This window comes from Schistocerca cancellata, chromosome 1 (assembly GCF_023864275.1).
Source record: "Schistocerca cancellata isolate TAMUIC-IGC-003103 chromosome 1, iqSchCanc2.1, whole genome shotgun sequence".
Classification (NCBI taxonomy): domain Eukaryota; kingdom Metazoa; phylum Arthropoda; class Insecta; order Orthoptera; family Acrididae; genus Schistocerca; species Schistocerca cancellata.
The window spans coordinates 384,303,124-384,315,770 of NC_064626.1; the positions used below are offsets into that span (position 1 = coordinate 384,303,124).

Below are 12,647 nucleotides of genomic sequence, written 5' to 3' on the forward strand. Positions count from 1 at the left end.
ATGCCTGTTGGCGTGTGCCTGCTGACAGTCTCAAGATCCACTCTGTTTACTACACTATACAGGGGGGAGAAAAATTGTGTCACAAAATTTTAACCCTTGATAGCTGATGCCAGTAGGAACCAAAATTACTAATGTTGTGTAGGCCGACAACACACAATTTTTAAACTGCAGAAACTTGGTGCCACATGCTCCAGTTGACCGCAGGATTGCCCTGTTGCTGGATGCTCAGGACAATGTATGACTGTGAATGCTTTGCCTGCCATAGATCACAATGTATCCAAGGGAGCCCGCACGCTTGGTGGTAGCGCGGCAGCCTTCCACTCTGGGGGCGAATCCACCGGGGTCCCGACACATCCATTGTAGTTTCATGATAAGACATACTGGGAACAAACCTGTCAACAGCTGTTAGTTTGTGTACAGAAAGTCTTCTACGAATTTTGTCGTCCCTGAAAAGGGCCTTTTTTTGTAGCTAGGACATTGTTTACGTAAAGCAGGTCCTCAAACTGGCGTCCCTCTGACACGACACAAGCTTGTTAACATCGAATGGTGTTTTGCCAATCTCTTTCAAAGATTCCTGGCATTGCTCTGATGTGATTGGCGGTATGTTGAATACGATCCAGTAATTCCTCTTTGTTTCTATGTGGTTCGCATCCAGATGGGTGAACTAGAACCTTGAAAAATCCCCACAGGAAAGGGATGCAACTGTTATGTGCAGGCGCCCCATCATGCTGCAACCACATGTGTAGCTGTTATGTCCAGGGGAACATCTTCCAGCAGGCCAGGTAGAGTTTCTTGCAAAAAGTGAAGGTAATTTGGCACGGTAAGTTGAGGAAGTAGACGGAGTGGCCCAGTCAGGTGGTCACCCACAATGCCTGCCCAAATGTTGAGCGAAAATCGTTCCTGGTATCCGTGGACGTACGTGACGTGAGGATCTCCCCTTGTCCAGTAATGAACATTTCGATTGTTAAGACCATCCTGATGGAAGGTGCACTGTCGGTAAACAACACAATGGAGGGAAAGTCGGGGTCTCGTGCTACACATCGCAGAAACCACCAGTGAAACCGTAGCCTGTGTTCATAGTCCACCTCAGGATTTAGGTCTTGATCAAGGTGGAAACTATATGGATGCTGGCCATCATCCCTCAAAACCTCCCAGACTAACCAATGAGTGCTCCCTCAAAGTGCTCGAGATCAGTATCTTCAAATGCAGCATCCCGTTGTGTTTGAGGTCTTCCATTATCACCATGATATCCTGCTAACGAGCCTGTTTCGCCAAGTCACCAGAGAGTTGCTGTAAACGTTTACGGGTGTGGGTGGCGTCTTGCTGGGTACCATTCCTCATACAATCATCGAGCTTCATGCGCATTACGGATGGCCAGTCCATAAACAAAAACTGTATTGTGTTGTTCTTCAAACGAATACTGTGCCGCCATGCTTACTGTATGACTAAATCGCAGTTGACGTGTATGTACTCCGAAGCGAAGCTTACATCTGAATGCCCCTGACGTGAGGTGAAGGCAAACATCAAGACCTGTTAGACATGTGCATATCACATTGAGGCAGTGATGGGGCGAGGGACGTTTGTATATGTGAACCTACAACCATAGTGCTGCGCATCAACCGTCGAACAGCAACAGGGCAATCCCACAGCCAATCGGAGCACGTGGCCCCAGGTTTCCATAGTTTAAAAATGGTGCATTGTCAACACATACAACATTAGTCATTTTGCTTCCTGTAGGTATCAGCTATTCAGGATTTCTCCACCCTGTATATAAGGAGCATTCTAATGAAACCCATTCGCTAGTGTAAAGTAACGGGAACTCAGAAATGTCGTTATACGCAGTACACATACTCAAAAATAGTTGCCAAAACTGTTGGCATATTTATCCCATTGCGACTTTAGCCAGTCGATTCCATCCTCGAAGAAGCTAGTAGGCTGCTGTTGGATCCAGGCCTATACTGTCACACACTTCATTGTCCGTTGCGAATTGATGTCTGCGAATAGTTTGTTTTCGAATTGATGTCTGCGAATAGTTTGTTTTCGAATTGATGTCTGCGATTAGTTTGTTTTAGAGGTACAAACATATGAAAGTCCCACAGTGAAGTTCGGGATTGTGTGATGGATGTTTGAGCATTTCCCACCGAAACTGCTGCAATGTCGTCTTCACCGCATTGGCCATGTGTGTGGGCGGGCATTATCATGCATGAGGATAATGCCATTGTACAACATGCTTCAGCGTTTCGACTTGATTGCTTGTCTAAGGTTCTGTGAAGTGGCTTGATAACGCGGGGCATTGATGTTGGTTCCCTGTTCCAGGAACTTGACGAGCACTGGGTCCATGTGGTCAAAAAAGGAGGACATCATGGCCTTGCCATAACCGGTGTCCACAGCCTTTGATTTCTTTGCAGGTGGTGAAGTCGCATGTTTCCACTGCTTGCTCTGACATTTGCTTTCTGGTTCAAAACAGTCATACCATGTTTCGCCATTCAAGTATTATGCTGTTCGGTAGTCAGTTGGTGGGGAACACACTGCACACAGATTTTTTGACAGTTCAAGAGTTGATGCATTATGGTGTGGACAGTGTCCATGCTAATACCCAATAACCGATAGATCTTGTCCACAGTGATTCTGCGGTTGTCCAAGACTAAAGCAGTCACTTCCACAACCACTTCCGATGTGGTGACACAATGAGCCTGTCCAAGATGAGCATCTTCTTCCTGTGACTCGTACCCCTCCAGGAATCATTTGCACCATTCCACAACACTTGAACGACTCAGACTGTACTCGCCGTACACAGCCTTCATCTGTCAATACTTTTCACATCCTCCAACTGCCTCCGCCGCCAAAAATTGAATCACTCCTTGTTGTCCCTGCTTACTTACCTGCGTGTTCGGTAGTGGACGATAACCTGTGTGATCACCTTCTCTTCAGCATGAAACCACACAGGCGCTATGAAACATCAAACAACGTGCATGCATCAGATGGCGCCACCATACTCAGAGTTACATGGTGCCACCTTACGTGTAAGGCAAGGATAAAAACATTGGAGAGGTTTCATTTGAATGAACCTCATAGCTGGATGGTATGTTTGCAGTACAATCACTCTCACATGAGGCTTGTTGATGAGACATTTACTGCAGATGAGTGTGGCCTCTAGATACGATCTTAGGTTAGGGGTGTATTACCAGTTTAGCCTTGGTTGCAGTTGTGGCTTCTTACAGTTCTCCACGCTGCAGACGTCTTTCAGTACTGTGCATTAATGTGTATTACTTGTTGATTCGATATTGATGTAAAATCAGGTGCAACGTTTTGTTCAACATCGTCTATAAGCCGAAAAAACTACAAATTTATGTTTGCAAGTTATAACGTGATTCCTTGTGCCTCAGTAATCATGAATAAGCATGTTACAGTGACTTATTAAACTTCCTTCAGTTTCACGATAGGGCTTTTCACGATATTTTCACATTGAAAGGCACTGGAGAGGGGCGGTGTGGCAGCACGAGAATGGTGTTGAAATTATATTGACGTAACATGGAGAGTTTTGCATTATGATTAGATCATGTTTTGAACTTAAAGGATTAATGCCAATCATAACAGGATATTGCCAACAATGTTACACAGTGCAGAAAGAAATAACACTGCAGAAAATGGATGTTCGCCTATTGCAAGATTTGTTATTTGACAGATCTGAACACTGGGAATGCAATATAATCTGTCTATCTGGATTGAGAGCAGGCAATTGTTCTTCCCCTTCTTGCTCTCTCTCCCTCCCACCTTTCCCATCCCCCTTCCCCCTCTCTCCCTCCCCTCTCTCCCTCCCCCCTCTCCCTCCCCCCTCTCCCTCCCCCTCTCTCCCTCCCCCTCTCTCCCTCCCCCTCTCCCTCCCCCTCCTCTTCTCCCTCCCCTCCTCTTCTCCCTCCCCCTCCTTTTCTCCCTCCCCCTCCTTTTCTCCCTCCCCCTCCTCTTCTCCCTCCCCCTCCCCTTCTCCCTCCCCCTCCTCTTCTCCCTCCCCCTCCTTTTCTCCCTCCCCTCCTCTTCTCCCCCCCCCTCCTCTTCTCCCCCGCCTCTCCCCCTCTCTCCCCTTCCCCCCTCCCTCTTTCTATATCCCTCTCCAACCATTTCTTCTTCCATCCCCCCACAGTTCCACACTCATATCTTTTCATTTCATCTCACTGTTGTTGTGACTTATCTACAAAATTTTACCAGCTAACAACAGGTTACATAATTATTTTTCTGTTTTTCAATGTTTTGCATTGTTGATTGAAGAATTCTAGGCAATAAGTTTGTTTAATAATGTATCCACTTCTTAGTTGCTTTCACTGTGGTGTCAATGTTTGTTTATATCATTTCTCTGGTATTTTTATCCAACAGAGATGGGAATTCAAGCATCCACAGCCTTTCCTTCGTACCAGAGAATTTCTGTGGCAGGAAGGGCACACAGCATTTGCCACATTTGAGGAAGCTAGAGAGGAAGTGAAGACAATGTTAGGTAACTCTAATCCTCTATTTTACATTGAAAACTCTGCTATAATATTGAAAGTTGTGCGAAGCTTATTGACTCGTTTTAAAAGTTTGTAAAGCATCAGTAAAGGTTGTTTTATATTACTTTTGATATATTGTGCAAGGCTGTGTTGATGAATTAGACTGAATATTGTGATAGCACTGTTAGAATCACAATTGGGAGGGCAGAAAATCTGGCCATCCAAACTTAGTTTTCTGTGGTTCCCTAAATCACGTAAAGCAAGGGCTTCCACGATTCATACTCCACTGTCCTTCTAAACCATTCTTTAAAAAAACATTGAATGGTTTCTTAAGTGTGTCTTTAGAAAGTTTCTCTTTAACCCCATTGCTGCATTATTTGAGCAAACCTACCACACATTACTGTGAAAAAGACAGCAAGGATCTTCTTGACAAATAGATATTGTAGGTCAGACTGGGACTCAATCCAAGCCCTCGCCTGTCATGACCTCTGCTCTTACCAACTGAGCTATCTGGGTAAGGTCTCAACTCAAAGTTTCTGCCCCTCTGTTACCTTCCAAACATCACAAATAGTCTATGCTTATGCTGCCCCTGGGAGAAAGCATAGTGTTGACAAAAGCTTGCCATAATATTTGGTCATTTCCATCATGAATTTTTCATTCTTCAGTGTAGTGTTTTCATCTATCTGTATTGCTCTTCCGTTTCCCCCAACTTCATGGAGGCTCCCCTGCATGAGGGGTATAATCATTCCTTGTGTGCCAAGATTACTTTAAATCGGAATGATCATCAAAGTTCAAAAGTTCACATTATTGTTATTTTGCTAATTTGGATGTTGAATTCAGAAAACAAGGAAAACTCTTGCAACAAATTGTATGGGCTTTCTAACAACTTTCACCAATCCAAGAGAGAGAGAAATTTTGAATCTTGGTGGCAAGTTCAAATTGTGTGCTGAACCGAGGCATGCAATCAAACTTTTGCAGGCAGTACACTACCATATCAGCTATTTGTTCATTCCTCACGAACTGATGCAAAGTTAGGACACGTCCTTACCTCCTGGGCTCTTAAAGTTTGTAAATTTCACTTGGTCTCTGCTTATTGAAGGTATAAATTCAGAGCACATAGATTTGCAGCACATTTTCAATTTGGCATTTGACAAAGTAATGTCTTAACTTGGTTTTGTGGACTGTGGCTTAAATTTCAAAAATTTATTTAGTTTTTGCAGAACATTTTCCTCTTATCATTCTGAGTGTTCGGCAGTTGCTCCACATATTTCATATGGACACATTTCATATGGTACACATCCTTCACCATAATCCAATGTCGTATTAGGTGAATGCTTGATGTGATGGCCTGGCTCGCCATTATATTTTAAGGGTGAGTCCAGCAGCAGTGAATTGGGAGGGATCACTTACTTACAAACATTGTTAAATTCCTTCCTTCAGTGCATTCCTGACACTATATCTATTTCTTAAAAGGGACTTTTACAAGTGATACTAAATTATATGACCTGAATTTATAGTCTTGTAATTTTTCCAGATTGAATTTTGACATTTTTAGTGATTGGAAACGTTTAAATTTGTTGCAGATTTATATGCCAATATCTACACGGATCTTTTAGCAATCCCAGTTATTAAAGGCAGAAAAACACAAAAGGAGAAATTTGCTGGTGGAGATTATACTCTCACTGTTGAAGCATTCATATCAGCCAGTGGACGTGCAATACAGGCAAGACTTCGCAGTATTTTACTTTATGATGATAGTGTTTCAGTTGTTTTATTAATGTAGTTTAGGTGTACACTTCAAAATTTCATAACAAATCTTCTGTACATTATATTACATTTTGATTCAGCTTTGTTAATTTTAGTAATTTTTGAATACTTTTGTCTCTCTTGACATGTTCTAATTTTTTGTGCACTGCTTATTGTGTTCATTTTTTCAGCTACAGCAACAGATATAATTTCAGTCTGTTCATGGTTATTACTCAGTTGAATGTTTCAGAGTAATCGTTTGTCTTACCTCTCATTATAGTTCAGAAGAGGTTTTTACAGTTTCCAGCGATTAGTTTGTTTCCAGGAGGGCATACTTGATCAATTTTTGATGATAATGAATCCTTGTTTTCCTGAGAACCCTCACAAATACTGATAGTTTCTTGCAGTGCATGATGAAACAAGGTTTTCAGTTACAATAGGTTGGATTCTACCCCATCTCTCCTTCTGCTGTACATTATATACATAATTAAATTATGGAAGTGGAAATGGTACAGAATTTACGTCATTCCAATCTCATTGTCGTCATCATCATCATCTTCACACAATAGTGAAATGTTTCAGCTGAATGTGTGCCTTATCTGTTGCTCGCTATAGCCATTTGCTTCAATTTGTACACTAGTTTAGCACATGACGGCAACGGCGGAGGGACTGGAAATCTCGATTTATTTCTAAACAGTGCGATGCTTCCACCTTTTCACCTGTTGCTTCAAGTACTGTGATAGAGATACGAATGGTAGGAAAGTAGTGAGAGATACGTGGTAAGGCCATACTTTGGCAACAAAGATAAAGCTCAAGCAAGGCAAAACACACACACACACACACACACACACACACCTGCAGCATTAGTAGCAAAATCTTCACTATTGTAACAGTCGTGTGCACATAAGAAGGGATGAAGTTGATGCATTCTACACAGAGAGAGACAGGAGAATTTTTTACAGTATTGGTGGTGCATTCTTTGCCTTGTTCCAGCCTAACAACCGACAATGTTAGTGTGTGCTTTACATGGGGACTGTTGGTTCTGCTTCTGACTCCCTTTCAAGAGATAAAGAGAGTTTAAAATGTATAATATGTGGTTCAGTGTAAGTTTTGAAACGGTTGTGATTAATGGTTGTGTTGTAAACAGATATTTTCACTGAAGCTTGGAAGTTACAGGAAAGAACGCCCTTGTAAAAAGTTTTTTAGCATGATTAAACTTATTTTTGAGGCTGAAAGTGAGGGCTTCTGAGGGGATAGACTTCTGCAAGGATCAGGTTTTTAGGATATAGGATATCAAGAAATTCTTGGTTATATATTTTATGAATGGCATACTCACCTCCAAACAATTATCACATTTGCATTGTTTTAGCATCTGCTGTAAATGCCCTCCTGCAAACCATTGGAATCACATCTGTATTGGAATCACATCTGTATTGTTTTAGCATAAGCTATTTGGTTGGTGCTTAAGTTCATAGCATTTTTCCATTAATTTAATAAGTGCAACAGATACACATAACAGGGTCTTTAGTCATCATTAATTTAGTCTCCTTTACTGTGTACAACAGTCTGTCAGCACTGGAGTAACTTTTCAGTTCCATGACTGAAGAAATCACATGGTTCTGAGGCGGAGAACTTGTCGATCCGAAGAACTTGCTGTGCCATGTTCAGAGCACATTTCCACATGAAAAGGAATCTCCTTAAAGGCTTTTCGATAGAGAGCAGAAAAGGTAAAAGTCTGAGGGCACAAAAATGGTAAAAGTCTGAGGGCACAAGATCAGGTGACTAAGGTGGGTGCAGAATGATTCCCATCCCTACTTCTAAATAGTGTTTTTTGTCAGTTTAGCAGAAAGCAGGTGGGTATTATTGTTGAGTAGTATCACCTTCAGGTAATCATTCTGAGTCACTGTTCTTGGACTGCATCTGCAAGACCTCTTAGAGTTGTTGACAATAAAATGTCAGTTGTGATTGTTAGACCTCGGGGAAGCAATTCATAGTACATTATCTTTTGTGAATACACAGAGATCTTTGCTGCTTTGTTTGGCTCAAGCATTCCTTTCTTTTCCTAAAGTTAGCTTAACGACATCATTTTTCATCACAGGTAACGACACAGGATAGGAATGATTGGTGATGTTTGTAAGCCAGTTGATAACAAGCAAGTAGAGATGCACATATGGCCACCAGCTGATTTTTGTGATTTGCGCTTAGAGCATGCAGTACCCAAACAACCGAATTTTGAACTGCCTCACTGCATGCAAATTTCCCATGTTGGTGGAATTATCACAGTTCATCACATTTGCCAGTTCTCGAGTACATTGATGTGGTTATTTACGGATTAATGCATTTCAACGATCTTCACCAAACCGTAATGGTCTTCCTGAATTTGGGGGCTCACTGATGTCAAAACGCTCCTCCTCAAAATGGAAAAAAGAAAAGAAAAAAAAGAAAACCGTTTTTTACCAATCTGTCCAATGGCATTATCCCCATTCATGGCACTTTTTTTTTCTGGCTGCCTTTGCTGGTGTCACCCCTCCATTGGCCTTAGAAGAATATATCGGAAATGTTCAGATTTCCCCACTCGACACTCCTTTCCTAGTATCCACAGCTGCACCCACCATCTCCAGTTGACAAAATGACAACTCAAATAGCAACAGTGAACTAGAAATAAAAAATGACAATTGATAAATAAACCCTTAGCAATTGGAATACCAACATGCAAAACAAAAGTACTACAAACTTATGCACCGACCGTATATAAATGTCCTTCCTCAAACTAAGTGCCTTGCCCTGATTGGAGTGGCCTGCATGCTGTGCCAATACAGACAGCCCCAACAGTAGTGCAAGTGTACATCAGAGAGGTATCATTTCGATATTTACAAGGGTAACTACAGTAAGCATGTTCAAGTGGATATAGTTTTTACTAGCTGTTCAGATATGAAAAGGCTTGCACTGGACAGAGTAATGTAAAGAGCTGCCTCAAACAATTCTGCATACTGAAGAACACAACAAGAAAGCGTTGATGATAATTCAAGACCTGTGAAGATGATGATGGAGAATAATGTGTTTTATGGGATTGAAGGATGTTGTCTTGACTTGTGGATGATGTTGTTAGTCAGCAAGGCAGAACTGTAAGGGGTTTCATGGAAGGATTGATGAATTGTTAGCTGGACATTGGTGTTTCCAGGTAGGCGTAAGATAGGTATAACTTCTTCAGGTGGTGGTGAGAATATTATTGAAGCTGTTGGAGGGCAAGGGTTTTGAAATGAATATGCCATGGGAATTTAGAAAAATTACATAGGGCAGACAAACTGTGGCATAGCTAAGCTCTTAACTGAACATGGCATTATATCCATTCATGGCACAAATGTTTCTGGCTGACTCTGTTGCTGTCACCACTCTATTGAACTCGGACAGAAATTTTGAAAAATCAGTGGTAATGGAACACAGCCATATGGAAGGGCATAAGATTAACTTTGACAATACAGAGATCCTCTCCTACACATCAAATTTCTGAGTCTATGTAATAAAACAGGTGATAGAATTTTTGCATGTGCAAAGCAGTTTTAACAGAGACAGAGGTTACAACCTCAGTTGTGTGTGGAGGAGAGCACTCTAAAGAAATAAAACCAAGAAACATAATTTTTAAGGGGATGGATGAAGCTGAGGGTGGTCCCTGTTCCCCGTCCACCCCTCAGTTGCAGACCAGTGAGACAGGGAGGCTTTAGTGACCTTCTTGACATCACTCAACCTATGAGCAGCATAAGTGCCATCATAAAGGAGACATATTTTGTTCCCAGAAGATACACATCTGAAGATGATAATGGTGGTTGTCTTTGAATGCCCAAGTTTTTTTAACTCATGTTTACTGCAGACTGAACACCGACAAAATTTTAACACACTATGTTGCAGCTGTGTGCGCATAATCATTTTCATCTTCATCATTAATATGGTTCCTATTGTTATAACATGTATTGTCTCTAATTATTATGCAATTAAAATATTTTACGCTCATGGAAAGTCTTGAAAACTAAGATTCCATAAATTTAATCAGTTGTTGTTAAGTATATCATCACATTATCTAAGTGGAAAATGTTAATTATATAGTCACTGTGCACTATCTCATGTTGTTTCAAAACCAAAACTACACTAAGGTTGCCATTTCAGCTTTAGGCATTATCCTAGACTAGTAAATGATAAATTTTTATCTCTCTAATGTATTCTATGTACATACTGAGAATTATATAAGGTGCTAACATCCAACACTCATATATTCATCAAAGCTATTGCTTTGCTCTGAATACAAAGAAACTGCTGACCTGCAAGAGTAGTAAATGAAAAACTATTTCTAAGTAGTATGTATTCTGTTCATATAATGATACTTTATACCTGTGCCTAGTCCCTGTGTTCCTATATTAGTCTCATTACAAGTGCACATACGGTTCCAGCTGCTTTGAGTGCAGTACAGTGTATTACTGTGGGACAAAGACAAAATCATAGAAGGAAGCAAGAGTGCTGGGTTAATAAATACATTTTATGTAGTCATGCATCTGTCAATGGTGAGAGAGATAAAGCGGCAAGTAGTTCATTGTTTAAAAATTGTGCTATTGTATCAGAGTGTAATTTTGAGGTAATACTTCATCTTGTAGGGCTGTTGAGAGAGAAGGAAAACACAAAAGATTAGAGACTTATACTAATGGCAACAAGGTTTGATATGACACTTAAGTTTCTTGTTATCGGGGCAGTTGATGTTCCAGTTCAAGGTACCAACTGCTTGGATATATTACATCAAAGCTCCTGGACCGTGGAATCCCTGTCAGATTCTATGCTGAATTTGTGGCTTAGTTAGTCCCTCTTCTAACAATAATCCATCATAGGTCCCTCAAACAAAAGACCCTGCCCAGTTCTTGGGAAAAAGCACAGGTCACATCCATCTGCAAGAAGTGAAGTAGAAGTGATTCACAAAACTCAGGGTGTATACGACCCGGGAGATCCAGGAAAAACCCGAAAATTTTTTCATCCAGGAGAAAGCAGGGAAAAACCAGGGAATTTTTTAGAATTCTGGGCATTTTTCATTGTTTTAGTTTTCAGTAAATTTTTTGTAATTTTGACTGGTAAGAACCAATATTCTAACAAAGGATATTGCTGTATCCCACTACTGCAGTAATAAAACATGAACGAGAGGGGGAAAACTATAATAAAACTAAGTTGCAAAAGAAACGCGCCATATACAAAAAAAAATCATAGTGCTCATACAAGTCTGCCAACAGCAAAATGTGTCAAAGGCTTTAGGAATACTATGTAGTGCTTCAGAACAACAAATTGCCTCCTATGAGCGTGACGTCACAACTGTTCACATTAGATTCGTTTGAGCAATTGTGAGTGGGCTCATGCGCAGTTGAGTCACGTATGAGTAGTACCTTCTACCGCTTCTGGCAACACAATCGTGGCTATTGGCTGTATAAGAAGCAGCAGCAGCAAGCAGCCAGATGCTACCCACAAAAATTATACTGGCATGCCCAAACTGCCAGACTCATGCATGCGCAACAGACCCGGGTCTAGGCACTAGGCAGCAGGGACAAACGGGTGATATCTGCCCCCGGCGACAATTTGAGCAGGGGAGGGGGGGCAAATTCATATTCTTGAGGACAAAAACCTTTTTTCACAAAGTGCCGAGCATCCAGCGTACGTTGGTCTATCGATTATTCATATTATTTTGAAACACAACCCTGTAGATTTTCTAACACATTCTAAGTTGATTTTTAAATGCGTGCATAGTGTACATGTCTCTGCCAGAGGAATCCCCGTCACATCTAGAAATAAACTTACCAGCGGACAAGGGGACGGGACTATACAAGCTGAGCGGGACAAAGCCAAATGGTTGAATGCCAGTTGCTGTTTGTTTATGTGGTTGACCGGGTTTGCAAATGATCACAGTTGTTATAATTACTAGTGATAGCTGTAGATTCAGTCTACCAGAGTGGAAAAAAATGACTAACAGGAATAACAGGTAAGAAAGATTACGTGTTATCATCTTGGTGTATCCAAGAAAATGAAATTTTGACAAAGTATTTGGTCAGACCGCTTCACTAGTAGCGGCCAGTTGTACAGTCCCAGGCTAGCAGGCGCTTAAGTTCTGTTCTGGGAGTAGTGCGGAAAACGCGTTGTACGGACACAAAATAACGCCTAACTCGAGAATTAACGTGGATAAACTAAACCGGTGATTGTGGCAGGGTGAGGGAAGTTAACCGGAGAATACGTTTTGACACTGGCAGAAATAGTTACAGAATTAGTGATGACAAGAGTGTTTGTTAGAACGAGGAATGAGAAGAAACAGGGACATTGCACAAATTATGGAAGAATATGATGATTCAAATTTATATAAAAATTTCTTAGTACTAATTTTCGATCTCATGCTTGAGAAGC

The 12,647-nt window shown here is 41.2% G+C and overlaps 1 protein-coding gene across 1 annotated transcript in view; it reads left to right on the plus strand.

The window, feature by feature from the left end:
• The window catches only part of LOC126175327 (bifunctional glutamate/proline--tRNA ligase), a 251,607-nt gene that overhangs the window by 188,722 nt on the left and 50,238 nt on the right, over window positions 1–12,647 (plus strand). The window contains exons 19-20 of the mRNA XM_049922047.1: window positions 4,372–4,489; window positions 6,065–6,204. Of these exons, the coding sequence (XP_049778004.1) occupies window positions 4,372–4,489; window positions 6,065–6,204 (258 nt within the window). The remainder of the gene's footprint in view (window positions 1–4,371; window positions 4,490–6,064; window positions 6,205–12,647) is intronic.